This window comes from Corvus kubaryi, unplaced genomic scaffold, assembly GCF_017639235.1.
Source record: "Corvus kubaryi isolate FWS band 111438036 unplaced genomic scaffold, C.kubaryi_AGA036_p1.0 37209, whole genome shotgun sequence".
NCBI lineage: Eukaryota > Metazoa > Chordata > Aves > Passeriformes > Corvidae > Corvus > Corvus kubaryi.
In genome coordinates this window covers 947,579-972,390 of record NW_024581060.1, presented here as the reverse complement: position 1 = coordinate 972,390, position 24,812 = coordinate 947,579, and the positions used below count along the sequence as shown (strand labels likewise).

Genomic DNA, 24,812 nt, shown 5'->3' with positions numbered 1-24,812 from the left:
AGTCACCCTGTACCTTAACAGGGACCACTGCTGTCTGTACCATGTTCCGGAACCGCCCCACCGATGGGTCCACGTCCTCTGCAAAGCAAGAACAGCGATGCTTTCAGTGAGCACAACCAGTGATGCCTTTAGTGAGCACATGGAAAAACAGAACCTCTGTGGGGTAAAGGAATCTATACGAAAAACTGGAACAGACCTTCTTCTCCCAAAGCCAGCACTCCAGCAGCTCCCAGTAAGCACAAGTGTGACCAAATAAAGAGAAGGGCTCAGGGGAACACTCAGAGGCTTGGTCTCCTGGTGGCTCATCAGGCATCCTGGCTTTCCCAGGAATGGAAGGCTTTTCCTCAAATGGAGAATGGGAGCAGATAGATGGGCAGTTTGGGATCAGACAGGCTGGAGTCTGGGCTGAAAGCTGCTGCTGACAAGGCATTGCATGTGCTAAAGGCACAGCAGCCAGTCCCTAAAGTCCTTGGGGGGGCCTTGAAGCAGGAGTCAGAAGCAGTCAGTGTGTTTGAAAGTCCAGAAAAATTATTTTTTTTTGCGATGAGAATGACTGGTGTTTGCATTAGGATGTTCTGAGCCTGCCCATTAATTAGCTGCTCTTATTAACAGGAATATTATCCGTATAAGGTATGATTGATAAGAATGCCATTAATACAGAAGAGCTAAGGGAGAAAAAAAGAGTAATTTGGAATTGGATACATCCTCAAATGCATCAGTTTGAATGAGGATTAGGGATGACTTGGTTCAGATGTGCAGAAAAGTAGCAAAAACTCTCTGAGCTCAAGACATCCCAGAGGCAACAGGTAAAGAAAGCATTAAAGGACAGATGAAAAGCAAACAAGTCCTGTTCCCACTGAGATTCTAAAGAAGGCAAAAGTGTAAACCACCTTCCTCCTTTTGGACCCATGACATTTCTCCAGTATCTGATGGAGTACTGAACAATGAAGCGGAGTCTGATATCCCCATCCTGCTCAGAGCATGCAGTTACTTTACAGGTAGACCAGAAGAGACAGAAAGAGGTCACAGACTTCAGTGAGACATGGTGGCAGCTTCTGTGAAATAGCAGATCCCAAATACTGACTGCCAAATTTCTTTTCTCCTTATCCATATGCAACCATGCGGAATCCCTACAAGCATACTGGAAGGAGGTCCTGAAAGGCATCAGCTGAGGATTAAAGCAAACTCCTTACCTGGATTGATGATTTCATCATCATCACTGAACGTCACTCTGGAGTTCTTCCGTTTTCGCTTTGGCCTCTGGATGTCCAAGTTCCCTTCCTCAATAGTCAGTGTGGAGATCCTTTTGTTATGGGCTGTATTAAACTCTGTCAGATTCTGATGGCAAAGTTAGAAACGAAAGAGTTTCAGCAACTAGTGTATGAAATCTGACTTAATCACATGACTGTGCACATCAGGAGACCACAGGACATTGTTTAGTTTCAACTTCAGACCCTGAGGAACAAGCAGAGGTTCAGGGCTGCAATGAGCTTCCCTGAGAGGCTGCAGGGTCTCTGCAGAGATACTTAGAATGGAGCACAATCCTGGGCAGCCTACTCCAGGTGGCCCTTCTTGAGCTGGTTGATGATTCTGAGAGGTCCCTTTCCATATCCACAATCTGTGAATGCCACAAACACTGTCTCTCCCTCTTCATTAGCTAACTTAGGGAACAGGGCAGCATTCACAGGTATCTGGCCATGGAAACAGTGTGGGAAACCACTCCAGCCTGGGGCAATGTTAGCTGGAAAGCACGTCCCTGCAAACCTTGGTAAGAGGATCACTGGCATAGTAGTAAGATTATTAGGTCCATGATTCTGGGAAGCAGCATGATCACAGGTTTATCATTGCAGATAAGATGGTTTGGGTGTATCTGACAGCAGAAGGCACCTCAGACTATCTTCAAAGCCAAGAAATTAAGAACCTGAACCTAAGGAAGTATTACCCAGGGAAGTTGTTTGGTCACCGTTCCTGGAGATACTTAAAAGACATTTAGACATGGCGCTTAAGGACTTGGTTTAGGGTCTTGTGGGCCTGCGTGACAGACTGAAATGTCAATGGCTTAAACAACTGGCCATTTGCAAACACAGTGGGTGCTGTTCCTTTGATGCACAAAGGAACAGCCCAGGCACAGAGGGCATGAACACCAGAGGATGACTATGTCAAATCAATATGTGTTTAGCAACAAGCTGGGTTTTGAACCAGATTAAGGGAAAAGGCCCATGAGAAGCAGATCCTGTGAGGTGGGATAGTGCTTTTTATCAGGACAATGTCCTGCCTTACACAATGGCTCAGTTGTAAAACTACACTCCCCAACTCTCTGATCCCTCCCCCACTGGGGAAGGTACCGGGACATTCCCATTCCCACTTAGAGCTGAAGGTTTTCTTCCCTCTGATGGGGCATAACTGGCTCAACTGCGCTGACGTGAGAGGCAGGGTCATGTGTTGGAAGGGTCATAAACCATCAAAGACTCCCGAGGTGCCCCAGAACTCATTTCTGGACCTTTCACCAGAGGACTGCACGAGATCCACAGTCTTGCAACAAACAGTGTAAAACTTCCCCTTCCCAGAGGAAGCCATTAAACTGTTTTGAGGGCTTTCCTCACCCTCATGGATCAAGACTTCAACCAATGGACATCAAGTCTTGTTGCTGGACCCACGGGTGATGAGATCTTTCTACTCACATCCTTTCTTTTCGTTATATATTTTCTTAAGTGTTACTTTTATAATTTTATTTTTCTATATTATTATAGATAATTATAACCAAAATGGCTACCTACCTCCTTTCCATTGCAACCTAATGGTTCTAAAATAAACCCTATATATATTTATTTATAAACTTTGGTCATTCAGCATTGTTTCACTCCAATCTGCCCCAAGAGATCTATTAACAAGAACCTGAGTTAACCTTGTCTTCAGGGGTGGGTCATAACAGTTTGGTAGTGTTAGATTTATGGACTTGATGATCTTAAAGGTCTTTTCCAACCTAAATGATTCCATGACTCTAAGCAAATGAGTGCAGAATGCTGTCCTAGCTGGAAATGCCATCAAGGCAGTGTGCCATCATACTCACGTCCAGTTCTGTCTCCTCCTCTGGCAGCCCCAGCAAACCCTTGAGCTCCTCATCCTCACCCCCCATCTTCTCGTCCCCTTTCACTGCTGACGGCAGCGTCTGCGGCTTCTCTCGCAGAGTGTACGCACGGGTGGAGGCTCCAAATGAAACCGTGGAGTCAATGGGGATCTGTTGGGGTTTGTGAGCTTCCAAACGGATATGACCCAAGAATGTGCCATGTGCTGAGGACATCAAAATGCAAAATAGTCTGTTGAGCTTGGGATCATGGTATTCCAGTTCGAGAATCTCAGAAACTGTAACAATTGTTCCAAGATACAAGGCACTGAGTGACTGCTGAAAGCATCAGCTGTGTAGACCCACCATCTCACACACTGAGATAACACACACCAGAAATCCTCAAAAAGTCACTGGAAATAAATTACAAACACCTTTTGTTTTCTGTATTCCTGCAGGTCCCAATGTACAGTGCAAAAAACCACATGACAGGTTTCAGACCTTGAGAAATCACCCTCAGAAGAGAAGGCTTCACTAAAATTGTGACGGGAAGGTCAAGTCACTTTCCTCCTCTCCTTAGGCCTCTTACAAGTTAGAAATTTTTGAAACACCCAGTGAGGCAGCTGTAGGCTGACTGGAGCAAACACTCCTTTGCCCGAACCCTTGTCTTTCCTTATGATGCAAATTCCGATTATATCCATTTGCCCACAGTGCAGACAACAACGGAAAAGGAAAAAGTGCTTCAGATTCAGAATGTTTAAACACTGAAGTATAGCCCTTCTGTCTGGTTAAATGCCACACTACTTACTGCTGTTCAGATCAATGAGGAAAACCCTCTTGAGATGTTTGTGATAGACCAAGGCAGCATGGACCCGAGAGCAAGACTGGTGGTCAATGGTAAAATCGCACAGATCAGGATTTCTCCCAAAGAGATAGTATTTCTTCTCATCAATGATGAGTTTCTGAGGTAGAATATCAAACAGAGAAGCATATTAGACTGCTAGAATCTTTTGGATCTTCCTGAAAAAAATTCAAGAACATGAATAAATAGAGCAAATTCAAAACAAAGCATCAACAGTTCATCAATATTTCAGTTTAGTCTGGCACTGTTAAATATGTAAACTCAAATCTGCTCTTTATAAAATCAGAACAGCTGAACAGGGGAGAGTCCCAGTTTTCCCTTCTTTACCAGCCAACACTGGACAGGTCTGGGAAGGACAGTCACTCTTCAAAGCATTAGATTACCTCACACAAGAGATGTTCTCTTGACATCTGCTCCCAGAGATTTTAACACATTCCTCGATGAATGACCTCAGGCTTTGTCTAAGGTAGGAACCCCTGCTCGGTGATCTCTGGTCTGATACAGGACATCAAAAATACACTTCTGTACAGAAAAGGACCTACAGGACATTTCAGGCCTCTGGTATAAAGATGCAAAACTATACTGAGTATGGGTTACTATTCAAGTAAACCATTAATTTCAGGTATTTCTTCTTTATACATCCTAGTTCTAATCTCTTAGTTAAAAAAGATCTTACAAACCTTAGTATCGGTTACATAAAACATCTCTATAAAGTGAGGGACACGTTGACAAAGTCCTACAGTATTTATGTCACCAGACCATGTTGTTGAAGAAACTCCTTGCACCTGAATGCTGCAGTACTGAGTGGGGCATGTGCAGAACTTTCTCACTGGATCCCAAGAACTTCATCTAATCTGTACTCTCCTGCTCCAGCTGCACAAGGCAAAGGCTGGCAGTACATTCCACATCTGTTAACAGGCTTCTCCTGCTTTTTGAAACATTTACCAAAGCCCACATGTTTCAACAGCATCATCCAGGGAATGCTGAGGATACATCTTCCATTGAAAAAAACCCATGTCTTGGTTCAGGAGAGCATTGCTTCCATGAGATGGTCTCAGATGAACGAACAATCTGACTACTTGAGCACCTGGATTTCTCCCCGTCTCCCTGCATTCCCAGCTATTCAATCCTCTCCTCAATCCCACTGGCACGTGTCTGAGCAAAGTTTTTGGCCTGAGAAGCCTTTTTTTCCCTGCGTTAATCTTTCCCCATTTGAGTGGGCTGGATTAGTCTCTTTGGCCAGACGCATGTCCCAGCTGCTCCACGGAAGAACTGGATTCCAGGCACTACGGTGGGTGATGCCAAGGATCTCTCTCTCTCTGGCAGCAGCATTACAGCCAGGCAGGAGTTTGCTCCTCACTTTGCTAGTTACAAACCATCTGCTCAGTTACATCCAGCCACTGTGTGGCCAGGTCCAGGGGGCTGGTCCGGGGGTTTTCTGAGCCATCAGATGACACGAGCACCCACAAAGTCACTCATTCTGGGGCACCACCAAGTCATACAGAAAATAAGGAGACAGACTGGAACAAGATGCAGTATTTATACTCCCCTGCCTTATCTGCAAGGTCAAAAATCTCATATGGACCTCAGCTTCTCCTACAGATCACCTTGCAAATCACATCTATTTACTTGCCTACCAACTATGAACTCCAAGGTTTTAGCACTGCTACAATCACATGTCACTTTCTCACTGGTTTTTTTTCTGATTTTTTCCTCCATACATGTGCTCTGTATTTTCCAGGTTGGACTTTCCGGTGTTCTGCTCAATATCTGTCAGGCCCCATGCTGCAAGTTCTTACCATCTGGTATTCAGTAATAAGCATTTATTTCTGCATGTTTAGAAGAATTAATTGAACAACCTGACTCCACACTTGTATACATCATGACAATTTTACAATTGATTGGTCCCTCAGGTAATACTCTGTTAAATGTCTTATTCCCCACCAACTCAAGGTATACAATTTAAGCACCAATTCGTGACAGTGACTGCTTTGTGTAATCTACTGAATAACATATTTTGGCCTCCTGTCTTAAAAAAAGAGTATTTAGGTGATCAAGGTATGTATATTTATCAGCTCTGACACCTACTACTAAACCAAATAACTTCTAAACCTCTGGCTAGTTTCAACCAGCACTACAAGATTATTAAATTTCAAGCAATTCTGTGAAAACAATCAGCTAGATAGAATGGTAACTCCATCAATCCCCTCAGTGACACACAGGCTGGCAGAAAATCCCAACGAGTGCCAATACTTAGACTTCAACCACAAAAAAAAAAATCTTTGTGAGTCCACATCTCATTTAATAAGGCAGCAATGACACTTCAACTGACAATTCACGTGCAAGTACACGTTCTATTGACAAATGAAGTGCAAATGCAAAATGCAAGTGATTTTCTTCCAGCTGGGAGATGTAAAACATGCAGGTGTCTCCCCTGAATCGGTTGGTCTGGTGCAGAGCAATGCATCTCAAAGCCTCAGTACATTCAGATTTAAACCATGAGAAATCACTATATTGAGTTCATTGGGTTCTGCTCTCACCTGCCCACTTTATCACTTTCTGTCTCTTCACAAATGCTGGTTTTCACAAGACCCCTCAGAGTTAACCAGAAAGTATAAGCCACAGATGAAGATCTTAAACTAGTATGTAGTCTCCTCAATCCTTTCTGTTTTAATTTTATTTCATTTTTTATTCCACCTGTAAACAGACCCCTCCACTTCCTCCCTGTATGCTCTAGACATCAGTGTGCCTTTGTGAGGCTTTTCCTTGCATTTCTTAACCATCAATCCATGTGTCTTACTGGTATTTTCCCTTAAGATTAGAGTTGTTTCATCCAGCTGTTGATCCATGAACACCGTAACTGTTTGTTACATCACATCTTTTGAGGAGCCCTGGTTAGGTTTTCTGGGGATTTAATTTCCCAGCATTGGATTTATATCCCATAATCTGGAGTTCCTTACTCATTCAGTTTAGCACTCTGACTCTTCTCACGCTCAACACCTTTGCACTAGTGAATTCTATGATTCCACACTGTAAAAAAGATGAGTATTAACTTTTCCTTTAATTGCAAATTTGAAAGTAAGTCCTATATAAACACAGCTCTGATAACACGTGGAAGCTGATTTATTTCTCCACAGTGCTCAGCTCTGCAAGCAGTTATCTCACAATTTCAATTACCATAAAAATTGATCAAACTATTTCTCATAATTGCCCACAACTGAAACCAAAAGCATCCTTTAAGTTTTGATTTGCACCTGTTACACATAAACAATACTGCCCTGACTGGCCAGCACTTCCAAGAGATTTCGCAAAGACACAAATTCATGGAAATATTGCAACAAATCATCAACAGAGAAAATAATTTTATTGCCTTTAATTCAAGATAATGTTTCCAAAATGTTCTGTGCCTCTGAGCTATAACCCAGTGTCTTCCTTCACACACTGAGCTTAAACACTGCATGGCTTGTTTTGCTGTTGCACTTTGCAGACCCAGCGATCACAGGGTGACCCTCAGGCCTCTGCACGAGGCTGGGACACTGATGGCTCGGTTAGTATCAAGTGCTCAGTAACCCACAGGATTTAACAATGGTCTTCCTTGGTTTCTGCTGGCTACCAGAAAAGACAGAAATGAAAAACTCTCTGCCACCTGTATTAAACAGGGAAACACAAGGATCACATCCAAGTTCTGTTCATTGCTGCACACTTGCCACGCATACACACAGGAACTTGTTTCAGGTAACCACCACAGACTAGAGGATTAAAGCCATCACATGTACACAGTGCAAGGCCACAATGCAGCTATGCAGGCAGGCGTGTGTGCTCCATGGAACAGCCTGCCAGAGCTGCCCACAGAGCCAGCTCTTCCCACGGTGCCTCACAGCCCCAAGAGTGGCAGCCAACCAGGCCTCTGTGGCACACACGGGTCCTGCGCTGAGCCAGCCTGGCACGCTGAGGGCAGGCGAGCTGTGCCTCACCGAGCTCAGCAACGCTGACAGCCAACAGCAGCAGGTAAAACACAGCTCCACAGGCACTCCCCAACCTCTGTGCGATCCCATCCTCCACTGAACCTCCGAGTACCCAGACAGCAGAGTGGCAGTGGCTGCTAACAGCGCTCAGTGCTCTGTGTGGCAGCGAAGAGCAGCTCTTCAGGTTATCAAGAGCTGATGGTAGGAAAAGGGAATTGGGATGCTTGTACCACCCACCTTTCCAAAACAGACAGACACCAGGCTCACAGAGCCAGCTTGGGCCTGTCAGCTGTTGGCAGCACAGCCTCATTGTCCTGACAGCACCAGGACAATGGTCCTGGCTCTCAATTTATAAACACATTTTCTCATCCATTGCTAAAACCTGTGGTGCATCGTCAGCTTCCATGTGGCATTTTTCTTTTTTTTCCAGTCCTGACCAGGACTCCCATGATGGACATTCACCTGGCACCTGAGGAGCCATTCAGTCATTCGTGTGAACTCTTTATTCTAAAGCTCTGTCCACACTCAAAAATCCAAAAGAAACATGACATGAAAAACTCCACAGAATCAATCCCTCACATGGGAAGGCTGCATTATGCTTGGTCACCTACCACATACCAAAAACCCCGAAGTCACTGCTGTGTAGCTTTGCTCCTTAAATCTCATTCATGGCCTGAAAGAGATACTGGAAAACTCAGTGCCAAGAGCAGGCCCTACCCCAGGTGCTGCTGCCAGGATGGCATTGAGACGACTGAACTCAGGAACAATCCTACTGCAGCTCTCTGAGCTCAGAACATGATTCTGAATGTGTAACAGTGGCAGGGGAGGCAGAACACGGCCCTTATTGAAGACAAACACAGTGCAAGGAGTTTGAGAAGTGATGGGAAGTGCTGCTGAGAGTGTCCTGAGTGCTGGTATGAACCAACTCAGCCATGCCTGGTATGAGCCAAAGAGCTGCTCTGAAGATGCAGTGAACGTGTACACTACCTGTGTACCTGTGTGCATTATCTAACTCCTTTCCAGTCAAGGCTGACCACAGATCTCTTGGGTCAAGACTGGCTTTGTCAGTTTTCTGCCTTTAAATCCAGAGTAAGAGCACTCTGTCAAAAAAGCAATGGACTGTAAAGAAAAGCTGTGTTTATAAAGAAAAACCTCATTTCTGGCCTGAAAAAATACAAGTTTATTTGTGAGGCACCTATTTGTGACATCTCTATCTGCTTTCCTATCCACTGCAAATACACTGGTAACTTAACCAAATTCCAAACAGTAAATCTCTCCTGCTAGACGCCAAAAGGAACACTTAATACTGTTCCATGTGGTAGCATACACTAAATACCAGCCAAGATCTTAAGCTGTCTAGATCTTGATATAACACTGATTTCTTCATTTTCCAAATTTTTGTTCCGAAAAGTTGGCTCAGCTTTACTGATTTATCAAATGATGGGTAGGGATCTAGTATTGATACCCAAATGAGATGGACAAAGACTCTCCAACAGCTTAGAGTTAGAAAGTGTATGTTCATTCCAGCGCCCGACAGCTGCGTGGGATAGCTCCCTGATACACAGTACAAAGATACAGCAAACACAGAGCTTATTTATCTACAGAAATTATGAATATCCAAAATACAAATGCATATTTATAACATTAACACCTCCCATTCTCCGCTTCGTATGGAAATTAGCTTAAATGTCATTAAGCATCCATAGTGTGTGCTCTGAATGGAGTCGGTGGTCTTTTATTTGGGGAGCAGTTCCAAATGGATAAAGTAAAACTTGTCTTCCTCATTTTGACCTTTTTGCCCCTCTGAGTTTTGACAATACTAATCACTTTGGTGACCTTCCAATTTCCTCTTGCATGACTTTTGGATTGGTTCTCACAGAGGGACGAAATTCGTAACTGTCCTTGTTCCTTAGACCAACTTATCAAATGTTTCTGTTCCTCATTCTAAGCACAACTAAACAAACATAGAAGTGACAGATGATCAATTATTCAGTAATCAGTTACTCACATCTTAAAAAACTCGTTTCAGGTCCAGCTCTTCTTAACTAACTATTTTAATTAACTCTAGCTGGGCCCGAACTCACTCTTATTCTAACAAATTTCAACACAGCTAGCCTATAACTAAAATCTCTATGTTTCTTCTAAATTCTGTTTCATTACAAAGCTTTGCTGCCCAGAAACATTTCTTTTTCAGTCAGCTTCACGTTAGGAGTCTCTCCACAGATGAAATATATTCACTGTTTTGGGTTCTCTCTGTCAACCATGGTAAAGGAGACTTTTCTTTATTTATTACTTTCAGTGTAATGTATGAAAAAATACGAAATAGAGAATGAGGTGGTGCTGTAATAAAAATAACTCGCTGTATCTGTGCTGATCACAACACTGTTTGCAGATCCTGAATGTGGGAGGAAAAATCAAACTGTATTTCATACTGTAGGACAGAGCAGCACTCTTGCAAGATACAGGATGCCTGTTTAAGCTGACTGTAATGCAAAATAAAAAATAAACTGACCAGACGGGTTTCTAAAACAGGCCGTACAAAGGGAAGAGGTGTAACTGATGGAAGCCCTGCATAGCATGAGGCTGCCTTAAAGGACAGGCAAGGGAAAAGTCACTTCATTAATTGTTTCAGAGCAAAACAAACTGATTTGAAGACAATGAATACATGAGAGAAAGGAAATACTTATGAGTAAGTGTGGAAAATGATGGGGAATGTTCTACTGCTGATGCCTATGTACATGATACACCAAATCCATCAAACCCTACTTCCATACCTCAATGAGTTTGTCTCCTTTGACTACATCCAGGTGTAAGCCAGGTGGTGGTTTCCCTGCCCTGGAAAATAAAGAAAGGAAAAATATAGTATCAAAATATTTAATAAAAATTTTATTAGTATTATTGCTGCTTGAGCTACAGACCAAACCTACACAAATGTTAGCAGATGTATTTTGGGGAAAATATGAAAATCCCTAATTTTCTTTTCCTCCCTGCAGATTTCTTCTGACAACACATAAACCAAGATTTTTTAATGGTTGATTTTAATCAACAATTAATTTTTTAATGCAATGGTTTTAAAGATTGAAGGTAACAGGACATGAAGCATGTCAAACATTACCTCTCCAGGTGAAAACCATCTGATTACACAAGAAACTGAGCAACTCCTGAGAGCACATGATATGAGGCAGCAAGAGACCAACAACTAGAGATGGGGATAGGCCGGGACTGTTTGCTCAAGGACTCTGTTTTCTCATGTCACCCTCAAAATAGCACATCTCTACCCTTGGCTGCTGAGAGGAACAGAAACTTCTACCACCTTTCCCCTCTAGGCTGGTAATGGCAAAAACCTCAAAGGGCCTCTGCGCACACCTGTAATATTATAAAAGTGCTGGCCAATAGCCAGTGCTCCTCCACACTCACCTATGATCACACTTCCCTGCCAACACAGGTGACACAGAAGAGACTACAGTCCTACAGGGACCCCTGCCCTTCGGCAGCATGGTCCTCCCCCATCACATTCCACACAAACAGCAGACCAGCTCCCCTAGCCCTACTGCTCCTGCTCACCTCCTGTGGAGCAGATTCACCTGCCAGCAGTGTTATTCCCACCTGTGCAAAGGGAGCTCAGAGGTCCGAGGGACTCAGCAGATCACAGCAAGGCAAGGCCAGCACACGGGTGAACCCATGAGGTCTAGCAGAAACATACTGGGCATTTACAGTGCTCAAACCCAGGACTCTGCTGTGGTACCAATACCTTGCCCTACACCACACAGGATCCTTGCGCTCTTGGCAGCAAAGGATCTTTTTGTGCTTAGGTACCTCAGAATCTGCATCTCTAGTACTTCCTCACAGATAACATCTCTGCTGCTTGTCTCTAAGGCTGGACCAGCTTTCCAGGCAAGCAGCAGTGACCTAGTTCTCGGCTGCACTGCTGCCCAGCTGAGGAACTCCGCAGAGATCATGTTCCCATTCTGCTCAGTGCACGAAGCAAGCCCAGAGAACAGTGACAATGGGCACTGATGTTCTCAGGGTGGCTGGAGAAGAAAGGTCACTGGTAGCTGAAGTTGTTTGAAGGGGTTAAATATAGGCGTTCACATTTCTGGGGTATGCCTTACATTTGTTGGTTTCTTCTGTGTTGCAAGGTCAGCTCCCCTCAATAATTTCATAGAAGAATACAGTCTCCTGTTATTTCTGCTTCATTTCTTTCCCAAGCATTTTCCTTTCTTGTTTTCAATCCATTACACCAGCCTGCCCAGATCTCTCTGTCCCGTTCTGAATTGACCACTTGGGACTTTCACAAGTTTTCTTGTCGGGCCCTTCTCAAAGACTGTGGATATACCACCCTAACAAGTCTATGGTTAATATTGACTCTTATTGTTTTGGATGAACAAATAGCAGCAGCAAAAGCAGAGGATGCTAAGCTCCAGCACAATCCGCTGAAGGGGTGACTTGACCACTAAAATGGGATTACGGTGATGTGGGGGACAGACCACCAAGCAGAAATGGGCTCAAAGGTGAGATCAAGTCTGTGTGATGAGTTGAAGTCCCTCCAGCACAGCCAGGGAAGCGCCTCCTCTTAGGTACTGCTTGAGCAACTTACAGCCAGGCTACACCTAAGCACTGCTCTCCTGCTGTGCTCCCTGCACAGATCTCAGTGCTCAGCGTTCACTGAACAACAGGTTTCTTTCATGGATTCCTGTCCACTTCTCGGTATTCCCTCTTTCTGCCTCTGAGCACTGGAAAACTTGTTTTCCCCCCTTCCTCTGAAATTGCCAAGTTCTGGTTACTCTGCAACACAACTTTTGGTAATTTTCACACACCAGCCTTACTCTGATCAAACAACTACTTCCCCAATTTTTTTTTTTCTTTCCAAATAGGTAAACCTTTCAACAAATTCATTTTCCAAGTCCGCTTCTTACTCAGTCTGGCCTCTGCTTTTCCTTTCAATGATCTCTTCCCGGATACTCAATGGTCAGCCTGTCCTAACACATTTTAGCAACTTCCTCCCTGTACCTGTTAGGTCACAGGAGAGCCCCCATGATCTCTAGTACAGTTGAATCCTGTCTGATGGTCATATTTTGCCATATACCAGCTCTGCTTTTTCATTGCTCCCTCTACTTCTAGTTTCACCCTTGCTCTTATTTTTACTCTGCCTTTACCCTCAACTTTATTTTGAACAGATAAACCAAGCCCAGAAGTATTACAAGGTAGTGCCTTCAGTTACGAATTAAAGTGCTTGAAAAATCTACTGATACTCTGTCTTCTTTTGAACTGAGAGTCCTTTGTAGGCAGTATTTCCCCCATCTACCTATCCTTGCAAAACACTGAGCACAGGAAGGCTGTAAATACTGATTATGATACCATGAAAACAAATTCACAGAAGTAATTTCTGACAGAAAACTCCTTTGGAATATTTAAAGTCAGTATGACAGTTCAGGCTGCCCAAGTTAGAAACCTGAAAAGCCTTTTAGTGAAAAAAGTAGAAAGATTTTCCAGTTTTATATTCAAAACTAATTAGCTCCAGAGTCACCAAATATCAGAAGTAATGCCTGGATTTGGAAGTACCAGTCACCCTTCACATGCTCTGCCCCATCAGACCTCTCACCTCATGGATCAAGGAGTAAAACATGAAAGGAAATCTTTAGCAAAAATCTCCTAGAAGAAAGTTTGTTAGAAAGCTGGCCCTATGCTGTTACAGCAGAGCAGTTTTCTCCCCTCTTATGTCCAGTGTTAAAAGAAAAAAGTCCTTTTCCACTAACTGATGTACTAAAATCTCCACTGAACTAATTTTCCTACACTGTTCTGAGGGATGAAGAATTAACTTGAGGTCAGCAGACTGTCCTCTCTACAGAACATACAAGAAATAGCCCTTAGCACTGCCCCAAGGGCAATGCTCTCCAATCACAACTTGGCTCCAGCACAATGCTTGTGTTTGAAAATGAGAAACAAGCAGCTCTTCCGTACCTTCCAGATGGTGCATCACAGTCCCCAGTGCCTCCCCAGGGCAGCATCCTGCAAGTGACCTGAAAATAACACCTGCGAATGCACTGATTGCGATGGTCACTAGTTGGGTGAGTTTGACTGAGACACAGGATGTTCTGACTGTCTCCTGAATTGCCAAAGCTTCCGGGGGGATGTGAAATCTTCCAGAGAATTAACAGAGCTGACTGGCAAGAAGAACATGAGCGTTACCAGTATCATTAAAGGAATTCTTTGGATCAGAGAAAAGATGAGAGGATATACCACACTAGAGCTTTTCTTCTCTAACAGTGAGTTCAAGGAACTCAAAGAAGTGTCAGAAAGTAAAGAACTGATAAAAGGAGTGACAAACTGCAAACCCTAGGCACCTTCAGCCAGGCACTCTAACAGAACTCAAATACCAGTTTTCTACACTTAACAGTTCAGCAACCTATTGCTTAAACCACTGTCCAACAGAAACGCAGATATCAACTGATGCTGCTAATTTTGAAGTGTATTTCAGGAGTGATCTGGAAACAACATACAGCAAAGTCAAGTTCTGACCTAGAAAATGGTGGAATATTTCATGTGGAATGGACCTACAATGATCAGCCAATCCAATGGCCTGTCCAGGGCTGACCAAAAGCATGTTATTAAAGGCACTGTCCAAATGCTCCTAAACCCTGACAGGCCTGGGGCACCCACCAGCTCTCTCAGAAATGTGTTCAGTGTCTGACCACCCTCTCAAGTAAAGAGATGTCTCCTAATGTCCAGTCTGGACCTCCCCTGATGCAGCTGTCACAGAATCACAGACTGATTCAGGTTGGAAGGGATCACAGTGGATCATCTGGTCCCACCTCCCTGCACAACCACAGGATTGTGTCCAGATGGCTCTGGAATATCTCCAGTGAGGGAGACTCCACACCCTCTCTGGGCAGCCTGTTCCAGGGCTCGGTCACTGCACCAGGGCTTGGTTCTCCCTCATGTCCAGGTGGAACTTCTTGGGATCAGTTCCTGCCTGTTCCTCTTGTGCCATTGCTGGGCCCCATGGAGCAGAGCCTGAGTCCTGCTTGGAGCCCTCCCTGCAGACAGGGACACACAGGGCTGAGGACCCCTCTCAGCTGTGTCTCCTCTCAAGGCTGAACAACCCCAGCTCTCTCAGCCTTTCCTTGGCAGGGAGATGCTCCAGGCCCTTCCTCATCTCTGCAGCCTCTGCTGGCCCTGCTCCAGGAGTCCTTGTCTCTCCCGTACTGAGGAGCCCAGAGCTGGACACAGCACTGCAGATGTGACCTCACACACATGCTATCACTGGATACCCGGGAAAAGAGATCAGCACCTGCCTCTCCATGCTCCCTCCTCAGGACACTGTAGGGGTTGCATCGCTGAGCAGAACCAGCAGAGACAGGAAATGATTAACAGCCAGCCCAGAACAGGGATCTATCTTGTCTGCACATCAACACTCAGCACTTCTTATCCTTTGGGAAACTGATGATACGTGGGGATGATGGTTCTTCAAAAGCCAGAGAAACATTTTTTATTGGATTAAAGATGGACCTTTCTTTGGAAAAGACATAATCTGTTCCTTTCAGTCCTGGTAAAAATCCCAAGATGACAATGACCGTGCTGGAAGAACGTCTTGTTTGACAGAATACAACCAAGCACTGAATGAGCTTCTGTTCTACTTAAGAAGAGCTAAATGCCCTGGGAAAGGAGTTGACATGGTATTTGGGTAAAACTGATGTTTATTAGCCAAGTAAGTTGACTTTTTGCAAGAGAAAGTGGGCATATTCATGCATGAGGAGAAATGACTAGGGAATTGAGACTGGCATCTACTCCAGAACTGTTGTTCCCTATCTGTACAAGGGATGGGGAGTTACAAAATGGGCTGTTTTCATACTCTAAATATTTTTAATGGGGTGTTGAGGTTTTGGTGTTGTTTTTTCGTGGTTTATTGGTGTTTGTTTTTGTTGGTTTTTTTTTTTGTGTGTGCATTTTGTTTTTGTTTTCTTATTGCAAGATGAACTTTGATTAAAATTATACTCTTCAAAACCTGCATACAAGTGGCAAACTATTTACACAGTGGCCCATAATCCTGTATTCATGTTTCTCAACACCATTTCTCCTAGAAAAGGAAAGCACTATTCAATCAGGAGGGCAGTGCTGCTGCTGTGGGGTGTCAAGAACTTTACTTATCTTTCACATTCTTGTAGAATTGTATCAAGCAGATGAAAGTGACAAACTCAGGCCAAGGAACCTTCTGCAAAATAAAAACTGCCTTCAGTAACCAGTATCAGGTGCCTCACACAGGGAAACTCTCCCAGTTTCCATCAGTTACCAACTCAAAGACTTCCTGAGCCATGCTTGCCAACCACTTAAACAGCCACATAACTGAACTGCTTTTAGAACCCACGTAAACGATGCATTCACAGAATTTTACGCAAATAATTTCATAGATCATCTAGCGATAGCTGAAGCACCTTCTCCACTATTTGGCCACAGATCTGCTTGCTATTAATTTCATTTTGCAAACTCTTGTCCTTCTCCTCAAAAGGACAGGAAACGCATTTCCTGCAGAACCTCAGCTCACTATTCAAGACACCCAACACCTCTCTCAGCTGTTCCTTTCCAGATTGAAGAGCAGGCTGGGCTAAGTATCTCTAGTACAGCTTCCTGTATCTCTGATTAAGATAATACTTAAAAATAATACCTGAGAAAAGGCATTCACACGGGTTTTGAATGGCCTTAGGCTGAAGGAGGGCAGGGTTAGACTAGGTATAAGGAGAAAACTGTTCCCTGTGAGGGTGGTGGGGCCCCTGGCACAGGTTGCCCAGAGCAGCTGTGGCTGCCCCTGGATCCCTGGAAGCGTCCAAGGCCAGGTTAGACGGGGCTTGGAGCAAGCTGGGATAGTGGACGGTGTCCCTGCCCATGGCAGGGGGTGGAGTAAGATGAACTTTAGGGTCCCTTCCAACCCAAACCATTCTGGGATTCTACTGATGCCATGATGATTTTTTTGCCTTTTCTTTTACACCCCTGTTATACCTTGTTACAACTTCTGTATTCTTAGTGCTTTTTGCCTCCATTCTTGGACTTGTTTGCCAAGCTGAGAGACTCAACATTTTAGAAGCTTCGGAGGTAGAGGACAGTGTGCCCCAGAGCCCAAGGTCCTCTCCAGAACACATTCTGTAAACTCAGATAGAACCATCCAGGGGAAGGCTCCTTGGGGAGGGGGGCTCATTCAAGCTTCTCATTGGGGAATTTTTGATAGATATGCTAATTAGTAAGACCTATAATGATATACCAGATCTTTTGGGGGTGCATTGTGGTGTGCATTTTGGTGCATTCGACCTGGACGTGTGCACCTAAAGATCCTTAAAATAAATACCAAGGTAAAATCCCTTTTTCCCTTCTAACCATGTTTGACTCTTGATTTTAGGACCAAGAAAAGGCATCACTATGAATCTACCAGAATTACTGAAGACAAACAGGAGGATGTAAACAAGGTTTCTACACTGTTGTTTTTAAAAAAAGCTTTTGACCAAATTATGAAATGGTCCTGTGGAAATTAAGGTGTGATGGGGAAAGGAAAGACTAGACCAGCAGGTGAATGCAAATTACTTAAGAGTCAGGAAAAAGGAGGGCTCTATGAGGGCTCTGGTTTCTTTATATGCAGTCTGAAAGGAAAGAGCTAACAAATAAATGAGGAAAATCACTGATGACAACAGTTATGCGGGAAACTCAAGTCAGATTCAAATGCTACAAATGAATCTCATGATACTGAACTACTGCTTGAGATAACATCCTCAAGTAGTTGGGATTTGGCACTGCTGAATCCATGCTAGAATACACCACCTGAACCACACAAACACAACAGAAGTTCCAGGCTCCTTACTGCCACTCAGGAAAGATCCAGAGCCGTGTGACCATGTTCAGAAGGAATCAGAGGAACACTCCTCAACAGCTGACACAGCAATGGTATCAGAAGGAAGAAACTATAAATGCGTAACGATTTAACATCATGAATGCTGTATTAGCTCTTGTTCTCTTGTGAAGAAGGAGATGCTAGGGTGATAACCAGGATGGATGGCTTCATGGATGGCAAGAGAGAAAAAAATAATGGAGAACATACCTTCAAAAGCTTGGAAAAAACATGATAAGTATCCATTCTCTTTGTCCCCTCAATGAGCAGGGCAAAACTAGAGTATACACTGTCATGTGAAACACAAGAAGCAAGGAGCCCTGGATCAAAAACCAGCTCTGGATCTGAGTGTCTTTTCCAATACTTACATCATTTGCGCTGTCACTCAGCGTGATGGGATAAAATTTTAATTTAACAAAGGAAACTTACAAAATTTGTGGAGATTAGGTCTGGTTTTAATGTTAAACATGATCACTCAGACAGAGCCTTCAGGTCCTCAAATCCCTTTGTGCCTGATGGCCAAAGCCCAGAGTGCACACAAGAGGACGGAATACTTCAGACATGCTAAGTTACTGGTCACTACCACACTGTGACAGGAAACCCTCTAAGCTGTTGTTTTCAAAGATTTCAGCCAGTTTTATGCTCTTTTCTATAAAAAGAAATCAGAATAAATAAAATTCTCCTCTTACCAAGATATTTGTTGATCACAAAGCTGTTGCTCATCATGTGCACCACTAATGGAAATGAGTGATGTGCCCTTCTCAAAGCACAACACACACCACAGGAACTGAGCCCAAGCCAGCACCGGAATTGGATTAGGTGACAATTTCCTCTGCTTCTTAGAAGCATCATTCTTGCTAAACTTCCAGTTGTAAGAAACACAGCTTAAAAAGCCTATGGTTCAGACTGGATGATTACAGACCTTCCCTGAATTTAAAACAAACAAACAAACAAAAATAAATTGCACTGTGTTTTCAGGAAGATTTCTGATTAGAAATGTGCCTGCTTCGATTGAACAAAGCATTCCACTTGGATTAAAGCATTTGCCCAATTTCACTTTGGCAGTATGCACCTTTTCTTGTTACAGTGCAGTTCCACACAGAACTAGGTTTTACTAGCTTGCTTTGGTTCCCTTGGTTACTTACTCAGGAACAAAGTCTTCATGGAATACAGTGAAATTTGGAAATTGTATAAAAAATTTAATTGAGAGCAAGGCCATAAATATTCTATTAGAGACAACTTCAGGTTTTATGACATCAAAAATTAATTCAAATTACACTGAATTAAATAGGAAAATTAGTATTAAGTAGTGAGCAACAATGGAACAATTGTTTCATAAGATTATTCCTACATTTCCAGAGCGAGAGCAGATATACTGAAAGTGTAACTCACTTGCAGAAATCAGAGGGAGACAGGACTGTAGCGTTTATGCCTACCAGGAAGACATTTGTATTCTGACAGCTGGATTTCCACATAATTTTTTTATCACATAATTCTTCTTATTCTTTCCCTTCAGTTATAAAAAATATTCCCTTTTTAAAGTAAAGGTAAGCTTCATTAAGTACATGTAACACAAGACTACGCATTTTCATGAGCATCTTTTACAACAGCACTGACACTTCTCTAGCTCACACGCAGAATCCCAGAATGGTTTGGGTTGAAAGGGACCTTAAAGATCATCCAGTCCCACCCCCTGCCATGGGCAGGGACTAGCCCAGGTTGCTCCAAGCCCCATCCAACCTGGCCTTGGACATTTCCAGGGATGGGGCAGCTACAGCTTCTCTAGGTAGCCTGTGCCAGGGCCTCACCACTCTCACAGGGAAGAATTCCTTACCAAAATCCTATCTAACCCTGCCCTCTAGCAGTGGGAAGACATTCCCCCTTGTCCTGTCCCTCCACCCCTTGTCCAAAGTCCCCCCTTAGGCACTGGAAGGGGCTCTGAGGTCTCCCTGCAGCCTTCTCTTCAAGTGAACACTACCAGCTCTCCCAGCCTGGCTCCAGAGCAGCGGGGTTCCAGCCCTTGCAGCATCTCCATGGGCTCCTCTGGACTTGCTCCTACAGCTCCATGTCCTGTGCTGGGATGCCAGTGCTGGAGGCAGCTCTGCAGGTGGGGTCTCACCTGAGCAGGGCGGAGGGGCAGAATCTCCCCTCCCCTGCTGCCCACGCTGGGGGATGTGCCCAGGACACGGTGGGGTGGTTCTGGGCGCCAGCACACATGGGTGGGGCATGTTGAGCTTCTCATCAAGCAACACGCCCAAGTCCTCCTAAGGGCTGCTCTCCATCCATTCTCCACCCAGCCTGTAGATGTGCTTGGGACTGCCCCAAATTATTATCCATCAGGTACAGTAGTAGTGTTTTCATTGGTTTTTGAACAGTTGTGTATTGCTGGTGACTGATGGTCACCCTGTGCTTAGACTATATACTTGTGTATCTGTTCTTTTATTTCTGAATATAAACTTGGCTCCTTTTACTTCTGAATGGTTATTTTCTGGCTTCAAGAAGTTCTTGCTCTTAGTCTCCATTTTCCACTATACACTTCTGCATTTTATCTTGTTTTTACTGTCCTGGTCTTCATATTATACCAAAAGGATTGGATAAGTCTCTGGTCTCTATGCTGATCACACTTATGTCACTAACAAGTATTGTAGTCACTTTTGTCAAGGTAAGTAATAAAAAAACCCAATACTAATAGGGTCGGCCCACAGACTATTCAACTCTTCAAAGTCAATTCTTTGTAAGTGCATGGCTCTTGTATGAATCCTCCACTGCGTCTTAAAATGATCATCTCCTGTGTGTCCTGTGAGAAACAGTCTTGAAGAGAGATGGTCCATCTGACAGCCTTTCGCAGACACAGCACCTCTGCTTCCCTGCTTTGAATAATTAGTCCCTTCCCTACATGCCTGAGCAGCTGGACATGGTGACGCTGGAGATTTCCCACAGCAGCTGCATGCATGGATTAGCTGGCCTTATAGAAGACATCAACTGCTTACAATGATCAGCAATTAAATATTTACAAGGGATACCACTGAACAAAACCAAGTTTCGGCACAGGTTTTAAAAACATTTAAATACCCACAAGCAAAGAAATCTTTCTTCTGTGCTAGAAACAGAAAATTGTGTTTCCTTGCTTTCTTCACCTCATGCTCCACAGGCCAGGCCGTATCCATGTAACAAAGAAAAACCATTTTGGAAAAGAAGGCCAAGGCCATTAACACTTTGGAATGTGCCAAGGAAGAGAACTGAAGTTTTACAAATCAGGATCTCTTCCACAGGGCAGATTCAATGCTGACATGCCCAACAAGGTTACAATATCTAAATCCAGCTGAAACTCAGAAGCCTGACTGAAGTAAGTTACTACAAGAAATTTTGAGTTGTTGCTATTAAGGACATAGACAGGACAGCCATAATTCTATTGTGTTAGCTTAAAATTAGGTCAATTATTTGGGTTTCTAAATGTGGACTCAGAACCTAAATTTAGCCACTTCCGAAAAATCTTGGCCTCTGCGACTACTGTACATACCTTCATGTCCAACTTCAAGGACAGGGTGGAATTTGCAGAAGTCTGGAGCTCACACTCTCCAGAAATCTGTGTAAAAGCATTGCCAGGAATAGCCAGTTCTTGGCCAAAGAAACAAACGAGAAAGAATTGCTGCCTTCAAACAAACTATTTCTAATGTATGTCCATTCCAGGACAAACCTGACATCCCCACTACTGGTGTGTCAAGACAGAGTAAAGAAAGAGTCACAATTCCAAACACAAGTTACATTAGGACAAAAGTACAGCCAGGCAGTATCCATTAAACATCTGATGGTCACTTTGAAACTATACACCAGATACTCTGTACCTCAGAAAAATCACTTTTACTCCCTAAAACCAGCTCAGAAGGTTTGCAAAAGTCTTAATCAAACTAAGATGTGTAATTGTTATCTAAAGACATTTTCTCATCTCATGGTATAGCTACATTTGAATCTACAGGAAGTATGGGCACCATCTTTATTCCAACTGTAAATGCACAGCCTAAATCTTCGCTAACATGTACAGAGGAGTTACAGTACATGCACAGACACATTCTGGCATCGGCAAGCACTATTCAGATGGCAACCACTGTTTTTCATCTGTCTTAAGCAAGTTTAGCTGCTGGAAACACAAGGAAAGAAATAATAAATATTTTATGGATTATGAAGAAGTAACCTATAACAGCACAAAACTAAATCAAAGCCACAACTTAAAACTGAAGAAAACTGGGAATTTCAGTGCAGAAGTCTTTTCTCAAATACTATCCAAGTTATGGGAGAACAGGTACAATGATGGAAGCAAATTTCAAAAGCATGGGCAATAACTTAAAGGCAAGGAAAAAAGCTACTCCTTTTGATTATATCTGAAATGTATTTCTCATATGACTGGTGTTCACAGGCCCCAGCCAGCTTTCCTTAGAAGCAGGAAAACAAATAGATAGGTGAAGACTGTGATTTTGATTTTAATAAAGGTCGATGAGGCTGAAGATAATTCACTACAGAAGAATCTGCTTCTGACTGTGAAGACTCTCTGCAACTCCATGCTTTTGGTTACCCAAAGCTCTTGGAATGAAGCCCTACAATGCTGCCTATACAGGATACTTTTTGGTGCTTGTGCAAGACTAAGCTTCCTGCAGGATACCCTTTACACCCTTTTAAGTCAGAGCTTTGAGTAACACCACTATTGGCACCTGCTACTGCAAACCACCTCCACTCTGGAGAATCCTACCTGGGAAAGGCCCATCACTGATTCCACCTTATACCTGTGCACTCTTCGGTTGGCTCTGAAAGGAACAAATACTTTAAAACCATGAGCTGGAATCTGCAGCTCAGTAGATGTCAGCAGAAGGCATCCAGAGCTTTAGTGTGAAATATAGTCTACTTATTTTGCAGAACAGAAAAATAACCAGAAATAAATAAATCTACCTGGTAGGAGCGCTCCTCACTTCTACAGGATGAGGCCATGGTTATCAGCAGCCAGCATCACCCAACACTTCCCATTTTGGGTTCACTATTCAGCAGAACACAAACACTGTGACTGGAAGCTCTCCAGACTGGCTCCCTGCTAGTTCACTCTTTTATTTTTATTCTTATGAAACAACAGCTTTTGGGTTTCAAAAGGAGCATGAAGGAAAAACACAAAGCTTTCCCTGGTATTAGCTGCCATGTCTGCACGTGCCAGCTGGCCAAGATCAAACTGTATCAGGCACTCCTTTACTTCACAGGTAAAAACACACAAATGGCCCAACTTGGTCCCTAAAACCATTACAATGCACAAACATACAATTGAGTCCAAGAGAAAATGAAAAGTTTCCTTACAATGTATAAGGAGAGAGTCCAGACAGGAACTTTGCTGTACCTGAGAACAATTTTGGAATATTATTGTAAAAGGACATTCAGGTTGCAATAAGTGAATTACAAAAAAATCTTAAAAATGTGAGAACAGAACAGGACCTGGCACCCAAACACGCTCCCCTTACTCCTGGGTTTGGATCATCTCCCAGATTCAACCTCATTTCTCATCCAGCACAAGATTGTGCTTCAGAACCAAACCAGGGCAGGAACAGAGGAAAACTCTCTCTGTCAGACCCTGCCCTGCTGCAGCTAAAGACATAAAACAGGTACCTGAAGAGGCCCTCACAGTTACAGGTGTTAGAGTTCTCCCTTCCAGATGGGATTTCTTTACAAATTCTTCTGCAATAGCACGCAAGCCGCTGAGACTGAGCATTTCACAAGCTGTACTTCCCCAGCTGCTCCATCTACAGCTTTCAAAGGTACAAGTAATTCCAATTTACCACGGAATACAACACATATTGTGATTACTGTTGTACAAAAACACTAGGAAAAAAGTAAAATAGATGATACTTTAAATTGCAAGTTGAATACCCAGAATAATTTTTGGCTTTATCTAGTCAATTGTGTCATCATCTTATGGAACACCATCCTGTCTCATGTAGATGTTTATTATTGTGTATATTCAGCACAAGAAAGACCTTAAAATAATGACGATTTCTTTTCCATGAGAGAGTTAAATGGCTGTACTAACTAAAGCAGGCACTTATAAACCAGGTCTAAATTAAAACGCACTCATGCACTGAGCACTACCACAAAGCACTGAGAGGCATAACACAGCTGAGTGTGCAGGGACAGCCCGGGCTCTGCAGGGACAGGCAGAGCTGGACCACAAAACTGCTCTAGTTCTCAGGTGCAGTGGTGTGCCTGTGCGATTTAAAATACAAGTGCTAGAGCACTGGGTAGCCATCCCAATGCTCTGGCACCCAAAGAAGACAGCAGAGCCAAGATCTCTTCACTGATGCATCACAAACGAACAAGGATACCCTGATTCAAAGCTCTACTCCCGGCAGGAGGGCGAGGCAGGACATTTTCAGGGATCCCTTCCACCGCGGGCTTTCCCACGTCTAACCCAGCCAAATGCATGGTCGCGATGCTTCTTCTCCGACACCTCACTCAGCCCTGAGTTCTTAACTCAAGATAATAAACCCCCCAGGCTACTTTCAACCTGACAGATTTCCCCCACCAGATACATCCCTTGAGCAGGATATTTAATTTCTACCACACCGCATATTCTGTCTGAGCTCTTGCGAAAAGCCCCGGCAAACCGGGGAGGGCCCGGGGCCACCCCCGATGCTGTCGATGGCGGTACCCGCAGGGCCGCGCCCGGGCCCGGACCCCATCGGTCCGGCCAGCACTCTGCGGCCCCAGGGAGCGCAGCCCCGCACCCCTCATTCCCCTCGGCCGCCGCTCACCAGCTCGGGCACTCGAACAGGGACCCACCGCCCGCCGAGGCCGCGCTCGCCGCCATCTTGGCTCTGCCCCATTCAGCCGGCGCGGGGCACCATGGGAGGCGGGGATCGGCGCGCGGCTATCCCGGCGCGCCCCGCGCGGCGCCGTGATGGGCGGGGCCTAATGGTGCCCCGCCCCCGAGGGCTCGAGCCGGCCCCGCCCCTGTAACGGAGAACGGCCCCGATCCCGCCCCTGTAACGGAGAACGGCCCCGGTCCCGCCTCTGTAACGC

General features: G+C 44.2%; 1 protein-coding gene and 1 non-coding gene across 2 annotated transcripts in view; both read right to left on the bottom strand.

The window, feature by feature from the left end:
- Positions 1-24,666, bottom strand: part of PPP1R8 (protein phosphatase 1 regulatory subunit 8) — a 28,205-nt gene extending 3,539 nt beyond the window's left edge. Inside the window, exons 1-8 of the mRNA XM_042022500.1 lie at positions 24,545-24,666; positions 23,403-23,542; positions 23,097-23,136; positions 10,666-10,726; positions 3,873-4,026; positions 3,071-3,291; positions 1,194-1,338; positions 14-78 (exon numbers count right to left, since the gene is read on the bottom strand). Of these exons, the coding sequence (XP_041878434.1) occupies positions 14-78; positions 1,194-1,338; positions 3,071-3,291; positions 3,873-4,026; positions 10,666-10,726; positions 23,097-23,136; positions 23,403-23,542; positions 24,545-24,600 (882 nt within the window). The 5' untranslated portion in view covers positions 24,601-24,666. The remainder of the gene's footprint in view (positions 1-13; positions 79-1,193; positions 1,339-3,070; positions 3,292-3,872; positions 4,027-10,665; positions 10,727-23,096; positions 23,137-23,402; positions 23,543-24,544) is intronic.
- On the bottom strand, positions 7,326-7,490 carry LOC121661899. The gene has a single exon (XR_006015116.1).
- Positions 24,667-24,812: the final 146 nt, after the last annotated feature.